Source organism: Rhyacophila brunnea, unplaced genomic scaffold (assembly GCF_057557595.1).
Source record: "Rhyacophila brunnea isolate RB1 unplaced genomic scaffold, BYU_Rbru_1.0 scaffold_18, whole genome shotgun sequence".
NCBI classification, from domain to species: Eukaryota; Metazoa; Arthropoda; class Insecta; order Trichoptera; family Rhyacophilidae; genus Rhyacophila; species Rhyacophila brunnea.
This window is the reverse complement of record NW_028232837.1, coordinates 13,051,720-13,072,248: the sequence shown is the minus strand read 5'-3', so window position 1 is coordinate 13,072,248 and position 20,529 is coordinate 13,051,720. Positions and strand designations below refer to the sequence as shown.

General features: G+C 34.2%; 2 protein-coding genes across 2 annotated transcripts in view; one reads left to right on the top strand and one right to left on the bottom strand.

The window, feature by feature from the left end:
* Window positions 1–392: 392 nt before the first annotated feature.
* On the top strand, window positions 393–13,743 carry CCT1 (chaperonin containing TCP1 subunit 1). The gene is made up of 10 exons (XM_085945361.1): window positions 393–497; window positions 839–962; window positions 3,070–3,187; window positions 3,943–4,124; window positions 5,181–5,445; window positions 6,412–6,664; window positions 11,068–11,158; window positions 11,538–11,730; window positions 11,916–12,056; window positions 12,654–13,743. The coding sequence occupies exons 1-10, from the start codon at window positions 425–427 to the stop codon at window positions 12,885–12,887; spliced, it is 1,674 nt and encodes a 557-aa protein (XP_085801487.1). The 5' UTR covers window positions 393–424; the 3' UTR covers window positions 12,888–13,743.
* The window catches only part of LOC147073227 (serine hydrolase BPHL), a 23,038-nt gene continuing 16,242 nt past the window's right edge, over window positions 13,734–20,529 (bottom strand). The window contains exons 3-5 of the mRNA XM_085945362.1: window positions 19,398–19,551; window positions 15,001–15,256; window positions 13,734–14,014 (exon numbers count right to left, since the gene is read on the bottom strand). Of these exons, the coding sequence (XP_085801488.1) occupies window positions 13,918–14,014; window positions 15,001–15,256; window positions 19,398–19,551 (507 nt within the window). The 3' untranslated portion in view covers window positions 13,734–13,917. The remainder of the gene's footprint in view (window positions 14,015–15,000; window positions 15,257–19,397; window positions 19,552–20,529) is intronic.

Here is a 20,529-nt window from a genome sequence, read left to right as displayed (position 1 = left end):
CTGCTGATAATTTTAATACATTTCACTATAGGTACCTACTTAGCAAAGAGATTTTAGTAGTGACCGTAGTTATTCCTTTTCGTTATTTATTTTAATCAAAGAGATGGATGAGTCCAATCTTTTTGATTTTAACTTTGTTAGCTATAAAACAACAATTAACTCTAAATGAAAACATTGACTTCTTAAATGAATCTATTGGCATAATATTTATTATTATAGAACTGTAATTAAAGTTAATTTTTTTTTAATTTTTTTTTTCATCGCTAGGAAAAAAGTTCGTTAAATAGAATACTTATAATTAGGGACTAGTATTTTTTCTAGCAATATATAATATTTTATTGTCTGTGGTATTTCGTAAAAAGTGCCTAACTTCAAGTCAATCTCCATAGGTTCTTCTAGAAGCTTGACTCAAAAGTGTTTGAAAATGTCTACACTTGCGAGTGCTTTATCGGTTGCGGGAACCAGAACCTCTGGGGCCCCAGTTCGCAGTCAAAATGGTAAATATTATTACATCCCTCGAGTATTTATTACCAAGTGTTTTATCAAGCGTCAAACTAGTACTTCCATGTTTTCATGTCTAACCGACATGCACGCGGTACACAAATTTGATCACATGTTTTGCCGATTGTCAATTTGAAACTTATCGTCGATTTTATGAATGCAGAAATGCTGTTTTCCGTTTGCTTTTATTTGAACATTGATCTGAGACTTATTATATTGACGTTCTGTTGTGTTCCGGCTGATATATTGTAAATACAATTTTTAACCTTTTCACGAGTGGGTGTTCTTTTGTCACACCTTGATATGGTCCGCTGATGTTTTTACTATTTCTTTTCAGTTATGGCAGCATGTGCCATTGCAAATATTGTGAAGAGCTCTTTAGGGCCCGTGGGATTGGATAAAATGCTTGTTGATGACATTGGAGATGTCACAGTGACTAATGATGGAGCAACAATTCTCAAGTAAATCATTGCATACATTAATAATATTATAGTATTGACTGTCCCATTCCTTATATTGATTCGTGTTCTACATTAATAATAAATAGTTTGGCAGTGTTTGGATAATTCAGTGGTTGCCAATTTGCTTTACATCAATGATGAGTCATTACTAATCTTTGTGAGGTACCTACATTTAAATGGAAATGAAATACCTACCATCCTCATTTGCCATTAACCCAACACTACAAAATAATCTGCCTAGCATTTGTGTAATACTAAATGCCGTTCAATATTAGTGGCAAAGGGTGCAAGTAGGCTGTTAAGATCCAACATAAATAGTGCACATTAAACTTTGTCAGTCAAATGTGTTTGTTTTCATTTAACTAATACTACACTGTGTAAATAGTGTTTGTTGGTTTTAAAAATTCAATTAAACCCAGCGCCTAATCCTCTAAGGCATGGTTTCCCAAACTATGGGTCGCGAGCGAATATTGAGTGGGCCTTCGCCACTGTATACATGAATTTAAAAAAATAGAAAGTGATAAATTTGATATTTCATTCAGCTATTTATAATTCTTAAAAATTGAAATAAACTTAAGTTACGGAAAATATTGCGATAAAATAATAATAATTTGAATTGCCAATGCACTACAGATGGCTTGATTCGTTGCGTTGGATTTGTAACCCATTTCAAGACGACTTACCAACTAGTATGTCAACAAAAGCAAGTGAATAACTCATTGATTTATCAGAAGATACGTCACTGAAAAATAGTTTCAATCGTAAACAGTTAACGAAATTCTGGCTCTCAGTTGGTGATAATTATCCTTGCCTGTTCGATGAAGCTATGAAAATCTTCCTCCTCTTTACTACCTCATATCTATGTGAGGTCGGATTTTCGGCTATGATTAACATTAAAACTAAATACCGAAATAAATTTGATATATCAAACTCACTGCGATTAAAAGTAACTAAAGTTGAAGTTGATGCTAAAACTGTAATGAAGAAAAATAAGAAACAAATACATCCTTCCCATTGAAATAACTTGTAAAAACACCTTGCAGGTGTAGGTATTTAAGTAATATTTTTTTTATTTAAGTTGTGTTTCTTATTTCAACAGTCTTTCATTCATATTGGTAACACTTAATGTAATAATAATGTAAGGTAATATTTTTTTTATTTCAATTAGAACAAATAAGACAGCATTAAGTAGTTCCACGACTCGCCACTAGGGAATCTGAGCATTACCAATATTTATACCCTCTTTTCTCTAAGACAGCTAAGAGGTGGGTCCCAAGATTGGAAATTTTTGTTAGATGGGTCGGGGCCCAGTCAACTTTGGGAACCACTGCTCCAAGGCATGGCAGATAATAATCTAAAAATATTTGTAGATAAAATATCTACAATTAAGCCATTATAAATACATCATTTTAGATATTTTATAGATCAAAGAATATTTTTTTTCGATTATGGTTTGGTAAGACGGCTCAACAAATTTTAAAATACTAACCAACACCATCTGTAATATAATTCTCAATTCAACGAAGACAAGTAAGTATGACTGAAAGGATGTGCACTATTGGGTCGCCCATAGCATACCTAAACTATTATGGTTTAGTTTAGGCAGGGTTTAATTGAATTTTAAAAACTAACCAGCACCATCTGCAAATTGTATTCTTAGTTCAATAAAAACATATAAGTACCTATGACTGACAAAAGTTTAATGTGCACTATTTATGTTGAATTTTAACAGACTACCTCCACCGCTTACCCATAATGCTAATTTCAATTAAGAATTAAACAGTGCTCCTCACTTCATGATAACTATCCAACTAACAGTTGGATATCCGCAAATGCTGTACTTAATAACGTTTTTGTGGCCGTGTTCTTTATCGAAAAGTCAACACAAATAGTGGTTGGAAAGAGGTTGCCATATTTCAATTCCTATTCGTTTCACGGCTTATTAATTTTACACTGGCTATCGAATCAGACTAGAATAAATTGTCAAGTGTTTACACTAAAATGTCATATCTTTGTCTTGTTATAATCTCAAGACTTTGGATTTAATTTAATATTATTAAGTATTCATTTTATTCTCATGATATTCAAGTTAAATTTATGTTTTTAGGCTGCTTGAAGTAGAGCATCCGGCTGCTAAGGTTCTTGTAGAACTTGCCCAACTGCAGGATGAAGAAGTGGGAGACGGAACAACCTCGGTTGTCATTCTCGCTGCTGAATTGCTTAAGGTAAGGAGTCTTAAATAACACATTGCCAAGTCACCTATTGGAAAAGTATCAATTCATGAAGAAAAGAATACCTAATTTCTTTTGGAGGTTGTTGCTTTCCTAATTTACGATGTAAATTACGTACGAGCGGCTACCGCGTCGGCTTGTAATGTCCTGGCTCTTTCAATGTGTGTTTGGACCCAGAGCATTGACCTAGTAGGTTGAGCAAGTGGCTTACATCCATTTCTCGAAAAACAAAAAATCTGTTACTACATGCTCCATCCTGTGAAGTCTCATAATATGATCTTATTAGGATCGAACATGGTAAAAAAAATTAATATTATCTTCAGCACAAAACTCTATTTTCTACATTAATAAACAATCTATCGATTATCACTCAACGTGCCATGTTTTTCGAAGAGATTTTATCAAAATCATGCCTAACATCTCTCTGTTCTTAGACTATGAATCATGGCATCCATCATGTAGCCGAAACCTGTCATAAGCAAGAGTGAATGTTTGGAACATTGTACTAGATCAGGGATCTCCCATCGCCCAATTAGGCTATGCACATGTTCATATTATAATAATGGTTAGTGGCAGCATATAACTACAGATCCAGTTGCAGCAAGCTTCAGCGAACTCTTTATTTTATTAACCACATGTGGCTATGATTAATGCTTGTGTCTGTCTGCCGTCTTGCAGATGAATTTAATCAAACTACAGAGTAATATAATTTTATTAGTAATCTTAAAAATTGCCATTTGCCTTTTCAGAACGCTGATGAAATGGTCAAGCAAAAGATTCACCCCACTAGCATAATCTCCGGCTACAGGCTGGCGTGTAAAGAAGCCTGCAAATACATCTCCGATAACTTGTCCATACCCACAGAGCAGCTCGGCAGGGAGTGCCTCATCAACTGTGCCAAGACGTCGATGTCGTCCAAAATCATTGGAGCGTATCCTTTTCAAACCGCAAACAATTTATTCAAGTCACCCGCTGTCCAAAATTGCAACTAACATAACTTGCAATTACTAATAATTTCTACTTTTCGTTATATAAGATGACTAGATACCTATTTGTTTCTTATTGAGGTATAAGCCAGCACTATATTTGAAGAAAAGAACTTTGAGTACTGTTTATAACTTATCTCAAATATTTATATTTAATATAATAGCAAATATAATCAGCCTTACTAAAGTCAACAATTAATAACTTAACTTGAACAATTTTTTCACAGTTGAGTGAATATAAATTAGTTTAATTAGCATTATACAATCTCGTACATTTAAGCAGGATTTTCAGAAAATCTGTACACCATAATATACTATACAAATTTTGTATACCCAGGACTGAATAAAATAAATATGGTTACTATACTTATACATAATTTTAAAACATCTCAAATATATACCTACTAGAAAAAATGTATAAATAAATGGTAAAAAAAGTAAAAAGTGTAGAGCGCTTCAAGATTTAAACTGCTAAGTGGGTAGTCCATTTTGTTTAAATAGGACCAAAGATGTTGAAGAAAATCTTCTATTCAAAATCTTTGGATATAACGCACATTTTACTCAATTGATAAAGCACATCGGCGTGAATCCAGTGATTGCGGGTTCGAGTTCCGCTAGACATCATTTTTTTTCTAATAGATATAATCAGAGGTGTTTTCAAATTATGTTATGTTCAATAAAAGAATGTTCTTTCATTCATAAATTTTTTGAATTATTCGTTTATGATTATAATATGTTGGATTTTCAATAAGAATTTATTTACAATCAACCCTGATTATGGATAAATAAAAAATTTAACTTTCTACAAAATATTATTACGGAGTCAAAATCGAAGGATGATGCATATTACGCAATTTCCAAAGACAAGAAAACTACTCACTGTAGAACACTATATAATACAATTGCTAAGCGATTAAGTATGGCAACATGAAAATTGAAACAATTTATGACAGCCAAGTAGACACTGAGTAAAATAAATATGGCCTTAACCATACATCCAGTGATTCAGATTTCTTCGCCAACATGGTAGTGGATGCCGCAAATGCCATCAAAATGACCGACTCAAAAGGAAATGTCACTTACCCGATCAAAGCAGTCAATGTCCTGAAAGCGCACGGCAAAAGCACCAAGGAAAGTATGCTCGTCAATGGATATGCTCTCAACTGTACGGTGGCCTCACAGGCCATGGTGAAGAAAATCGTAGATGCTAAAATCGCGTGCCTTGATTTCTCCCTGCAGAAAGCTAAGATGAAGATGGGAGTTCAGGTGAGTTCTGCTTCTATTCATTAATATTTTGGTTGGAAATGCCACGGCAAACAAATGTCAATGAAATAAACACAAGAATTGTACGTTTTCTTTAAATATTATGTTTAACTATCGGTATATAGCTATGTGCGTATTTCAAAATTAGATTTTGCAATATTCTGGGACTACATACTCTTGCGTAGTATCGTAGTATATTCTTGGGTTTCCACCGTGTTTCCTTCTTCCTTCTTTACTCGACGTTTTGGGCTCGTTGCAGAGGCCATTATCAAGAGATGATATGTTTTATGATGAAAATGTAGTGTAGGTATGTGAATATAAACGTTGCTCTAAGAATGTCAAAAGGAATCTGATTAGCTAAGAGCAAACGTTGCTCAGAGTAATCTGTCAATCGTTGTGACCAGGGATACCGGTTCGAATATTGGATTTTGCTGATAGTGCCGGAAGTCATGACGTTTTTAACCGTAATCCATCATAGCCTCCTTTACCAATCGTGCGAAATATCCTTTATTCCGACCCAATATCTTGGTTTCAAAATCAAATTTGTGTCCTGTATCCATCGAGTGCTCGGCAATTGCTGACATCGTGTAATGTTTAAGTCAGTATGCTCTCGTGTTCACTCACACGCTTCTTTACTTTAGGCTTGCGTAGTAGTTCGCAAGACTCATCCAAAGCATAGGTGCCGCACCAAACTTTTTCGTGTAATTTTAATAGAAATATAAAAATTGTGACTAAAAAACTCTGTTTGCACTCAAAAAAACCATCCTGACGATTGTTTGTCCTGGCACAAAAATAATAAAAAAAACTTTGATAACTTTAATGTTATAACCGAATAACTAAGATTGGCCATACCTAATGACGACTTGTATTTAAACCTAGACCCCAAAAACCAAATACAATACCCAATCATCACAAGTAGTCATATTCTCACCAATTCAATTGTATTTACAATCATGGTTTTTTTTCCAGGTCCTAGTCACAGATCCCGAGAAGCTTGAAGCGATCCGTGCTCGCGAGCTGGACATCACCAAAGAGAGGATCGAAATGATCTTATCCACCGGCGTGAACGTTGTTCTCTGCACCGGTGGAATTGATGATTTGTGCCTTAAATACTTTGTAGAAGCTGGAGCCATGGCTGTCAGACGGTGCAAGAAGGTGGACCTAAAGAGAATCGCCAGAGCTACGGGAGCCAAATATCTCACCTCGCTCACCAATCTGGAAGGTATAGTGCTGCCAATTATTTCCTAATTCATAGTTTGCCAATCTTTCGTTGCACATAAACTGTATATAATGCCGCGATCTTACAGCCTCTTGGTAATATATGCAAACAAATCAATGTATACTTAAAGATCAAAAGCCTACATTGACATTCATGCTGAGCGCTTCCAACTATGTCGCGTGCGCCAAAAGATGCTTTTTCCACCCAACAACGTTGCATCAACGGTGTGTGCCTCGGTACATTAAGTTACATGTGTTTCGTGAATGCCAGCAAAATCATATTGACAATCGTGTTGAGTAAATTCAAACCATGTTCTTCTTTGTTACCAAAGTGATACAGATTCAAGTACATTAGAGTTTTCTAATCGTAATCTGGTAGTAATTCTCTTCACTACACTCATCTTGGTGCAATGTATGCAAGCAGCTCGCAATGAAATTCCTGTATGTATGTATGGCATCGAAGAGACAGTAAAAACCCTGTTGTCTCTTTTCAATCACTGCTTCCCTTCTTTCTGTTAGACCATGGGTGGCCAACCTTTTCAGCAGCCGAGCCAGATTCTAAAAATGAGATTTCCTACCGGGCCGCACAACCGATTTTTTTTTATTATAAGTACAAAACAAAAAAGAAATATATATTAACACATTTTGAGCGGGAAGGGTATTTCTACCCGCGCACCGTACCGGTGTTCGACGGCGGGACGGGTAGAAATACCTTTTACACCGGCTCCACTTGAAGTGCGGGAAAGGTATTTATACTCGATTATTGCATACGAATATTTTATGAAAACGGCTTGAAAATGTTTCAAACTACACACTCATCTACAAAAAAAAATTATTTACCGTTGATTCATTTACTTACACACACACTCTTGCGCAGCCCATATGAGAGCTTGTGCGTAATAAGGAAATTTGTTTAGAGTCAATAAATCAGCGAACTATATTTCTGTAGACGATAAGAATGCTAAAACTATATGCGTCTTCTTTTTACACTTGTTTATTATTTGATGGGTGAGCAGGAAGACAACATTTTGTGAAATATCGATGTATTCTTTAAACATGGTTTGTTCGCTGTACTGTGAATGCGATTATATGTATATTTTTATGATGTGTGATAAATACTATGCCTCCTTTTCATACTATATATTAGCCTTTGTGAGCGAGTGAAAAGACGACATTTGTGATCGACGGAATGCATTCTTCGCACTTGTTGTAAGTGATATTGTGCGGTGCGATAACGCTGGTATGCGAGCGGAGCAATAAATTATAACATGAGTGGAAACCAATGTTATTTAGATGTCTGTAATCTACTACGATCTATATTGAATATCAGTATTGAATTTTCAGTCTTGAAATACGGCGCTATAGAACGGGTGTGTTTTTACAAGTGAAATGTATTTAAGTAATCGATATTTTATTTAATCTTTAAAAAATGGCTTCAGACAATTATGAAAGCGATGACGAAATATTTGCCGATAATTTGTCTGCCTATTCTGGTGAAGATTTGCCAGAATTAGGCAGCGACAGTGATAGTGACAGCGATAGTGAAGAGTTTCCTCGCACGAGAAGGGTACCAGTGATACCGTTACAAATCAGTGATTCTGAAGACAGTGAAGTGGAGGAAGAGGAAGTCATGGAATGGTCGGAAATAGACAACCCACCGCATATTGAACCATTTTTAGGTAACGTTGGTGTTTGCGTCGCACCAAACAATTCTGAAAATGTGATGGATATAGTTAGTTTATTTATTGGAGATGATTTACTTAGCATGATGGTAGAAGAAAGCAATCGATACCGCACACAAAATGAATCCCGAATCAAGAAAATTAAGAAATCTATCAAATGGAAGCCTGTAAATATTGGTGAGATGAAAAAATTCCTCGGACTAATTTTGCTTATGGGACAAGTTCGAAAAGACACAAGAGATGATTATTGGTCTACTGATCCGAGTATAGAAACACCAATATATTCTAAAACAATGAGTCGTGATCGTTTTAGACAAATTTGGCAATCGTGGCACTTTTCAAATAACGATATCATTACGGATTCTAGCGATCGCATCGAAAAGATTAGGCCAATTATGACATACCTAATACCGAGGTTTTCTTCGGTTTATAAGCCTCAAAGGGAACTTTCTTTAGATGAAGGTATTATACCCTGGCGGGGAAGACTTGTATTTAAAGTCTATAATGCATCTAAGATAATAAAATACGGTATCCTAGTGCGCATGGTCAGTGAAGCCACTACGGGATACATCTGTAATCTGATCATTTACAGTGGGCAAGGAAGACCACTATTAGACACCATCCAATTGCTTCTTGGTCCGTATTTAAATTTGTGGCATCATGTCTATATGGATAATTATTATAATAGTGTAAAAACCAGTGAAGCACTTTAAGAAAATAAAATTAGGACGTGTGGAACAATGCGAATAAACCGAGGCTTCCCAGAATGTTTTAAACACGTCAATCTTAGTGCAGGACAGAGTATGTTCCGTCGGCGAAAGGATGTATTGTTACAACTCTGGAAATCAAAGAGAGATGTTCGAATGATTTCAACAATACATCCATCTACCATTTTAGAGAGTCACAACATCGATTGGAATACGATACTACACATTTGGAAACCACTATGTGTTATAGAATACAATAAATATATGAAAGGGGTTGACCGTGCGGATCAGTATCTCTCTTACTACTCGATCATATGAAGAACTACGATACTACACATTTGGAAACCACTATGTGTTATAGAATACAATAAATATATGAAAGGGGTTGACCGTGCGGATCAGTATCTCTCTTACTACTCGATCATATGAAGAACAAAAAAATGGACAAACAGAGTTGTCATGTATATGTTAAATTGTGCTTTTTTTAATTCTTTTAAAGTTTATAAAGTATTAAATCCGACCAAAAGGCTAACTTACAGTTTTTGCGTAGTATAAGCAAATTTTGGATAGCCGACCATATCGTTGAAACCGACGCAATTTTGGAAGAAGCGGGGCCGTCTACATCACGATTACCAAGAAGAGTGGATAAAAGTGATCATCCTGGTAGGTTATCACTCGATATGAAGAAGCATCGAATGATAAAAATTGTTACAGATGGTAAAAAAAAAATACCCACAAAGACAGTGTCGAGTGTGTTCGGTGCACAAAAAGAAAAGTTTAACTAGTTATATGTGTACATTTTGTGACGTCCCCTGACGTCCCCCTACACAGGGGTGAGTGTTTTCATAAATATCATACTTTATCCAAATATTAGAATAATAATTTTTGTGCGGGAATTTATTTATAGTGAATGGAATATTTTTTACGAAACCTTCCTGTAAATATGTGATTAGCACCATGTACTTATGTTTTTTTAAATAATTTGTCAACACAGCACTGAGGAGCAATATATGGTGAGTGTGAATTCCAAATTTCATTAAAAAATAACTGATAGTTTGGAAGATAGAGCGATTTTTGTAAAATTCGATTTTATTTCAATTTCCGCTGGTTTTCGCCCGCTGCGTATACCTGTGCCTTTGTACTGAGGCCCGCGCAAAATGTGTTAATAAAATAAAACAAAAATGAGAATCAAACATATTTATTAGATTAGACTTTTTTTAAATAATAAAAAATAAACAAAATAATATAAAAATAATAAATTTTAGTGAGAAGTTTGATTTTGTGTGGCAGAACTAAGTGCACCAATATCGAGTGAGGTTGTTCCTACACGCAAACAGTTTTCCAAATTCACATTAGTGATTCGTGTTCTCACTCGATTTGGGATGCTTCGTCCGACTAAAAAGCTGTTCACACGTGTAAGTGTTTCCAAATAGCGAAGTCATCATTAGACATGTTTGTAAAATGCAGGAAATTTCTCCTTATCCAAATAAATGTTTTATAAAACTCTTCCAAACCAACCTGATGGAATTTCTCCTTTAACTGTTCATCGCAACATATTTCACAATGTTCCATTTGTAAATTTTCCGGTAATAAATTCACATCTACGGAGAAGTGCGTTGCAAATGCAGCAAAACGCACACGGAGCTTTTTAAAATCTTGAGCTAATATCGAATCTCAATTTTCTAATTTAGCACATCTAGCGGCAGCATTTGATATTATTTTTATTTTCTCACTGCTCCACGGGCCATAAGTTGACATCCAGTGGGCCGCGGTTTGGCCACCCATGTGTTAGACTATAATCTCTCATTGAAATTTCTCCATAATGTGTGTAAAACGCTATTATATTCACAGTGAATCAATTCTAGTTTTAAATTTTAATATTGTAATACAACTTGCAACGAATATTAAATCATAATTGTTACAAACTTTAAAATTGGTAGAATAGAAAGTACATAATATTATTGTCACTATTTTCTTAAATAAGATGCATTATTGACATGTTGGATTATTTGTTGCAGGAGATGAAAGCTTTGATATTAAAATGGTGGGAGAAGCAGCCGAAGTCGTCCAAGAAGTGATCTGCGATGAGGAATTACTTCTCATTAAAGGGTTTGTAGTTTTTGGTCCAAATTCTTATCTTCCCTATTTTCATATTTTATCATCACCAGTCGGAAGCCTCCGTACGCTCATTCCACTTCCACCAGTTCTTAATTTTTCACTTTCACGTAAATCTGTCAATCTAAATCCATACTTCAATCCAGTGTGTTTTACTGCTATGAAAGATCATTACTGATATCTTGAACAGATCCACTCGCATACCGCTATGTCCTATCTAAATCACAGGCATTTGCGGGAAATCCAAATTCGTTCAATTAGATTACGGTGCAGTGTATATTGATTTGTTGTCGTTTATGTCGACTATCTCATGTTTTTAGTAGGAGCTTAAATACTATGTATTTTTATTTTGACACTGTTTTTTTATTTGCAGTCCCAAAGCCCAGACGGCAGCGTCGGTGATCCTGCGCGGTCCCAGTGACACATACTGCGATGAGATGGAGCGCTCCCTCCACGACTCGCTTTGTGTGGTGAAGCGCGTCTACGAAGGAAAACGCGTGGTACCTGGAGGAGGCTGCGTTGAAGCCGCTCTGTCTATTTACTTAGAGAATTTCGCCACAACACTTGTAAGTACATTTCAGAATGATTTTATTTTATACTGTATCTTTCCAACATTGTCTTTGACAAGTTGATTTCGCAGGATTTGAGTGTACTTCCACTAATATAAAGGCATGTGATGAAAGAATATTTTTTTATGATTATCTTCATCGTCTAGTTTGATGTGTTCTTCCAAAGTCCTTTTTATTTCTAGGGTTCCCGTGAACAGTTGGCGATTGCACAATTCGCTCAGTCACTCTTAGTCATCCCGAAGATACTATCCGTGAATGCAGCTCTCGACGCCACTGACTTAGTTGCCAAGCTGAGAGCCTATCACAATGCTAGCCAAACTAAGGTACAATCCACTTCACTACTAACGGATTTATTTAGACTGATCCGTAATCAGTTAGCAATACAAATGTATGTTATGATTTTTCATCTACTAAATCAAACCTGATCTCAGTTTCATTTTCATGCTGGAGCTTTTTTTCAAGACCAAGCAATTTTTTAATCATATTTTTGTAAATAATTGGGCAGGGAGTAAACATCCTGCCTCTAAGCTAAACCGAGCATGACTAGTACATCTTGCAAAGTTAACCCAGATGAAAACTTTTCATATAAAATAAATGATGGTCCTGACAAATTGTAATAATTTATGTACATACAACATAACCATTATAATATGGCTACAGACATCTTAGACCTGCTGAACTACAAATTCTTTCGCTCTTCCGAGTTTATACACCCCCTGATTAAAACCATGCACTATAAAATTGCAGCCAAGACATCGTGGTGATTGTAGAATACATACCAATACTTTTTTACAGAAATATATCACCTTCAAAAGAATTTTTGTTTTTAATCATTCAATGGTTGCCACAGAAAAATCATTGGAGTGCAGCGATGTTTGTGTTTTACTGGAGCATACCGGTAATAGATATTATTATTTCAGGTCGACCAAGTGGAACACAAGTGGGTCGGTTTGGACCTGCAGAAAGGCACAGTCGTCAACAACAAAGACGCCGGCGTATTAGAACCTGAGATGTCCAAGATCAAAGCCTTAAAGTTCGCAACGGAGGCAGCCATCACCATTCTCCGAATCGACGACATGATCCGCCTAAACCCGGAGCAGTCCGGAGGGAGGAGCTACGAGGACGCGTGCCACAGCGGAGAATTAGACGGTTGATTCCGTCAACATTACTTAATTGTGATTACACTACCGCTTAGTTATGATTTCATCGTCAGTATTTGCCGTAACACGAAAGCTTCGGTTATGCATTTATATAATACTGGTATAATTCTAATTTAATACCATCGGATCTTCTCGTCTCTGGTCTTTTAAATACTAAAGAATGAGTTTTGAGTCGTGATATCTACATAATAAACATTGAACCTTCTCATTAGAAACGCAAACAAATCGATGTTTTCTCTAAATGACAAGTCAAATTATTATTTGGCCCAATTGGAGAGTTGGAACTTAGAAAGAAATCGATTCAAATAAACTTTTTTGTATTACAATAATTGATAGCAATTCTAGAACATTTTTTTCTTCCTCAATGTTTAAAACTGACAATAATTCCCTGCTGCAATTCTCTGATTATACTTGACTCTGTTATCATTGGAATTTAAATACACTATCTAGTTGTATATTTTGTAAAACTGTTAAATAACAAGGATCAATAAAAGCTATGTTAGTTGCTAGGCAATGGAATGTATGTTTACAGTATTGCCAAATCAATCTATACTACAGCATAATCTATCTAGAAAACACTCACTAAAATCAATCTATCTAATTTCTTCATTCATTCTATAATATTTTTAAAGCCTGATGTTCAAAGATCCGATGGTTATATCGTTAGCTCGGTGAGCTTATTTTATTAATAACTTACATTTTATTTAATGTATAATTCTATTACGGATTGTATTACTTCGTCGAATTTATTTAACACACATTTTGCTTTAACATCCCCACATAACTCTTTTTTTTTTAAATAAATATATATATATGTACCTAATTGCGTAATAAAATACATTTATTATAAGTCAGTGTTTTATTTGACGAGTATAGAATGTTTTGTTATAAAAATAACAGATTATTAGTAAAAAAAATCAATGGTAAAAATATGGGTAACTTGAAAATATATTTTTGTATTTATAAAAAAACATCACATTCTTCAGTTTTTGGAACAGCATCATATGAAAGTATCAAAATTGGATCATTTGGCCGGTACGAGAAATTCTGTAACAGTCTTATTGAAGTCTTCGGAGTACTTTAAATGGATATCGTGTTTGCCTTCAGGGTAAGTGTGGAGTCTGAAAGGAAATATTGAATTCTATAATTGAGGAACTGAAATGAAGAATAGCCTAAGTGAGATTGAAACCATTCTGTTACGAATGTTTGATGACATCAGCAGAAGCGGCTAATCTAACATCGTACAAATGCACTGCAACCCTTGCATTTTTTTAAAAAATCTGAACAGCGTGGTCATTTTTCTTCATAGTTTTTCAATAATATCACTCACTTATTGTAGTGCGAACTAATAAAATTTTATTTACATTAAAGTGACATTTAAAAACAAAAAACAGTATAAAAAACAATAGATGCAACCCTTGCATTTTTTTAAAACATCTGAATATCGTGGTCATTTTTCTTCATAGTTTTTCAATAATATCACTCACTTATTGTAGTGTGAACTAATAAAATTTTATTTACATTAAAGTGACATTTAAAAACAAAAAATAGTATTAAAACAGTATAAAAAACAATATATGCAGTATTAAAACTTAAGTATATAAAGAGTAAAAACAAAAATTATAAAGTATGTAGATAGATACATGGAAGTACACCGAATGAGTTAGGTAGACCATGACCATATTTTAAGAATTTCTGGAACAATACCTCATGTAGGTGGAATACATCAATATCCAAAGTAATTTCGTTGGACAGAGTTATTGCCCTCCCAATTGGCAGGTTAGTTCTGCACCTTGGTAGAATAAGCAACTGATGCTCCCGATTTCTATTACCAATATTGGTCACGGTTTACCGCATACGTCATCGACTTCTTTCCATATTGTGTGGAATTGATCATTTGATAGATTAGTAAACACCATCCATTTACAATGTATTACAGTCCTTTTAAATGTTGTCAGTGCTTAGTGGAAACAGTCTTAAATTGTGCGAACACATTTACATTATATTCGTCTTTATAATTTTTTGAAGGGTTGCAATGTGCAACAGTAGAAAAACACAAATGCCAACAGCTGGTACAAAAGTTAGTATTAAATAAAACAAAACTCACTTGGATAGTTCAATGTTGAAGCTTAAAAATGGGATATGAGATGAGTGCACAAGACTATCCTTTTCACCGTGCAAGATCAACGTGGGACACTTTACCAATTCAAGTTTTGACAGGCAGATGTCACCCCGATTTGTTTTGTAAATATTATTCATTCCGTCGCACCATTTATTCAACATCTCACTGAGATATTTCTCTCCGTATTGTTCAATCAAGGGGTCTTTCATCTTTTTTGACCATTTACTCAAATCCCGGATGTCTGTAAAAAGAATTCACATTCATTTAACTTATCTTCATTGCACCTTCAAAACTGCATACATTACTTATAGCGCCTGTACACGTGCATGGATTTACCGACACCAATAGTGTGTAAATTAAACTATCACGATAATAACTTTACACATAGTGCTGACTGTCTCGCCAATCTCATTCTTCAAGCGTAACCGAGATGCGTTGTTGTCATTTTGTTCGTTGTATGCATTTTTGATCTATGCAACTTGCACGATAATGCGTGTTTACAGGTGTATTTCCTTGTTATGGTCGCGATAATATCGCCTGTACGCATGGATTTACTTGCACCAATAGTGTGTATTTTAAACATTCGCGTTAATAACGAGAATTGTCATCTGACAAATTTACACTGAGATTATATTTTTACTGCAAAATATTTTTTTGATACATTGAAAAATCCTCAAGATACCTATTTATATTAAAGCCATATTGCCAATTGGCTCTGCATACAACCTTGTTTTGAGACATAATACCACATGGTAGAAGACTATTGATTTTTTCAAATTTCATTTTATTTTTATATAGTTTGTGTATTTTCTTATGTGACAACCCTGACGTTTTGTGAAACATTTAGTTTTTTAATGGCTTTACAGTTTTGACAATTTTTTTTGTAATGTTTGTTTTTAGACATTTGATTTATTCCGAGAAAATCTGGCATTTTATACTGCAATCTACCTTATTTTCTTATCCTGTCTTGACATATAATCATGAATGACAGTTGACAACACTGCTGATAAGACTTGACTAATAATTCGTTGTTATTATTGCGTTCGTTGCATTGTTATTATTCGTTGCAATTATTGTGCAGTAATCTCCAGACTTGCATTAGGCATAATGTATGATTTTTATGCATAAAGATGTCGCTAGTAACGAAGGCTAGAGAAGTAAAATCTCGTTGTTTCAAACCGATGAATGAAAAATATCAGTTTTGCATTAATTGAGTTAGCATTTACTTGGTAGAATTCCATTTTAAAATAAATGAAAATATAATTAATATTAAATTCTACAGGATTCATAAGTTGGCGGCATACCATGCCATGATCCACAGGCTAGTTAGTGTGCCCATGAACAAATTAGATTTTGCGGATGAACTACATACCATTAAACAATTAGCCTTAAGTAATGGATATGCAACATCCATGGTAGATAAAATATTATATAAAAAACAACTTAAATTAGCTAGATCTACGATATACCCTAATGTTAAAGATTCAAATCGTTATTACAAATCCATTGCTTATCACGGCATTATTTCAGACAAAATTTATCAAGAAATTAAACATAGCGTTAACGTAGCATTCAAAGCTAATAATAATCTAGGATTAAACTTAAAAAATAGTAAAGATAGAATCAACAAACTGGAGAAAAGCGGGGTTTATAAAATAACATGTGGCACATGTAGTCTATGCTACATTGGTCAATCTGGTAGGCCCATAAAAACTCGTTTTGAAGAACACCTCCGGTCTTTCAGGAACGGTAAAACAGATTCTCAGTTTGCTAAACATTTGATATCAAATTTGCATACCATCAGTGGAAAAATAACGCCAGAGTGTTTGCATACATGTAACAAAGGTCTAAAATTAAATTTACTCGAACAGTTGGAAATTAATCGCGAATTATCCAAAAGTAATCACATAATTAATTAAAATTTGGTAATGCATTCGTCGCCACTATTAAATATAATTTAAGCGCATGATTAACAACATTATACTAATAATATTTTAATTGATTAATAATGTCAAGAAATAACCAAAGCACTTGAACACCGTACCTTCGATAAATTTTGTAAATTTTGATATCCATTAAAAACCCCACTTAGGGTTTCAAAGTATTAATAGTATTACAATTAATAATAAGTATACAAAGTCGTAATATTGTTTGAACGAATAAGAAAATGTATTCTGTCTCTATCTATGCGTATAGTATTTAAGCAAAGGCCAATGGCTTATCTGAATAGTCTTAGTTACAACCGAAATAGCTATCGACAAACCTTTTAAAAAAACCTGTAGAATTTAATATTAATTATATTTTCATTTATTTTATCAGTTTTTCATTCATCATAAATTGACTACAGCTATATTACATTAGAGGTCATAACTAATGAGCTCTGATTAGAATTTTCCAATTATTATATCATCATCGAGTCATTACTGTTTGTATAAAATATTCACTACCATCATTATGGGCCACACTCCCACATTGAGCCTTTTGAATTATTATCATGTCCATACCAATATACCAGAAGCGAAGGGCGGAGGTGGGCTGTTAAGATCCGCTACACATAGTGCACATTAAACTTTGCTAGTCATGCGTATTTGTTTTTATTGAACCAAGACTAAAATTAACAAACGGTATTGGTTAGTTTTTAAAAATCAATTAAACCCTGCCTAAACCAAACAATAATAGTTTTGGTATATTATTTTGGGCGATACAACAAAATTGTGCACACTTTTTCATTCATACTTAATTGTTTTCGTTGTATTAAGAATACATATCGTGGGTATACTGCGAATAAGCATTAAGTCAAAAATACTAGTTTTGAGATAATCGAGTTTGAAAGTTTGGACGGTCTTAACTTATTTTATATATATAAAAGGCAAATTCCTTTCTGCGATATTGCTTTGAGTATGACTTAGTGCAGTTTCGCAAGCAGAATTTTGTGAATATAGCCTGAGAATGAGAGAAACAAATGCACTAAGTCCATTTAGTGCCTTTTCTCTGAATAGATATACTAGTTTTGAGATAATCGAGTTTGAAAGTTTGGACGGTCTTAACTTATTTTATATACATAAAAGGCAAATTCCTTTCTGCGATATTGCTTTGAGTATGACTTAGTGCAGTTTCGCAAGCAGAATTTTGTGAATATAGCCTGAGAATGAGAGAAACAAATGCACTAAGTCCATTTAGTGCCTTTTCTCTGAATAGATGTATGTCTTTTTGACTTATAACATAAATTATCTTCGCCAGTTTTATAGATATGACTGTGTGTGTTTTTGTAGACTATAGAGCGTACTCTTAATAAGATTACCTCATCATTAAGTCAAAACAGCAAAATTTTGACTTAGTGCCTTTTCGCAGAATACCCACGATATTACACATAATATTATTGGTTCATTTTTTAAATTTATTAAGCCCTGCCTAACCAAACTAGAATAGATAAAAAATATTATTCTATCTATAAAATATTCAAACTTATGTATCAGTATTTTTTTACTATTATCTATTATGGCTTGGTTTTGCCGGGTTTAATTGAATTTTAAAAACTAACCAACACCATCTGTAAACTGTAGTCTTATTTCAATGAAAACAAATATGTATGAGTGACAAAGTTTAGTGTGCACTGTTTATGGTGGATCTTAACAGCCTACCTCCACCCTTCGTTACTGCAATATACCAATGATTTGTAAAATTTTGCCGGTATACAGTAATGTATGTACAGTAATTTTCAAGTTTTAAAACTCAATGCACGTCTACACCAGCAAACATGTAGCTTTGACTAATATTTTGCATAATAATCAAGTGTAGCCAATTGTTTGCAGTTTTCTCCAATATAAAAATAGAATTTATTATTTTTCTAAATGATATCTATGAATATTTATTATCTATTAGCTTATTTTAAAAAAGGAATAGACAATTTTGTCAACATATTCCCAGTGTTCATGGTCAGTTCATAATTTTATTCCTCATGAAGTTACTTTACATACATACTTACAAAATAACAATAAACGGTAACATGCTTTTTTAATAGCTCCCGTACAAGTGCATAGATTTACTGGCAACAATACCGTATAAATTAAACTATCGTGACAATAACTGTTTACATACAAAAGTGTCTATTGTGTTATTGTGTGACAAAATGCTCTGCGCAGTGTAGTTTGTTTTTTTTCCGTCAGGTTCGCCACTATATTTCTACTGTGCAGATATCGTGCACAATCACGTGAAAATTCAGAAGCCACTGAACCTTTTTAATTCATGCATGCAGTCTTGCAGCTTGCACGATAATGCGTATTTACATTTGCATTTTCTTATTATGGCAGCAATAATACACACTGCCAGCAATAAACCCATGCACGTTTATACGGGCTATAAAACTACAAAAATTCTCTTACTTTCATATCCAGCCAGTTCGGTTCTCAGTATATGAGAATTAGTTCCCCATAGCACTGCTTTTTTGACATTGTTTGGGTATTTGGCAGCTAGAAATATAGATGAGATTCCACCATCACTCCAACCCATGAGGAAGAACTTATTAACATCTAATGCCTGAAACAAATTCAATATTTTTTTTAATTATACAGTTGAACCCCGATTTTATGTGTCCGGAATTCACATTTTCCTGTTTTTACAGTCCCGTTTGATTACAGTAAGTACTATTTTATATACACAGTCGAACTTGGTTATTACGAGGAAGATGGGACCGACTGAATTTGCTCGTTATAAGCATTACTTGTTATATCGTTCTATTTAAGCATAGAACATAACAAATCTGAAAACCATCGTAAAATTCCCCGAAACAAGCCTGGCATTCATAAACTACAAAAGAATTTGTTTATTGTACCTACTGACTTCACAAAGCTTGGAGTTTTTACATGCAATTTCAACCATATGCGTCGATACTTTTTCAATGTTGTCGGCGAAAACACCAATTAGGTACTTAGACACTTAACTAGTGTCATAAACATAATCCGATCCCAGCGGCATCGGTCTAGTTGCCCGGTCGGATTTTATTGCTGGGTCGAAAATGTTGTTTTTAAACGATTGACACATAAACAGTTTCGCTCGGTATACCCGAGAAGTAGCTTGTTATAAAAGTGAATAAAAATATGGAGAAAATCATAAACTAAAATGTTTCCTCATTACATCCGAGATCTCGCTATTTCCGTGATTGTAATAACCAAGTTCGACTGTATTCAAAATTTAATTAAAATTCCAATTTAACAATTGAACACATTCAATTCAATGCATGGTAATCATTGAAATGAATTCCCGATGTATGTGTGCATTTCTACTATTATTATAGACTTGTTTGCAGTTCCAAGGATCAAAGTTGCACAACTCGATTGTATAAGTTTTTTGTTGTGCTTTTTTATACCCATTCAAATAATGTCTCAGCAAAGAAAATCATCGTCAGTTCAAGAGAAAAGTAACATTCTGGGAAAAGTGAAAGAACACATTTACATAATACATGCTCAAAACCAATTGCATGGCCGCCACAAGGGGGGGACTGACAGGGCTGTAGCC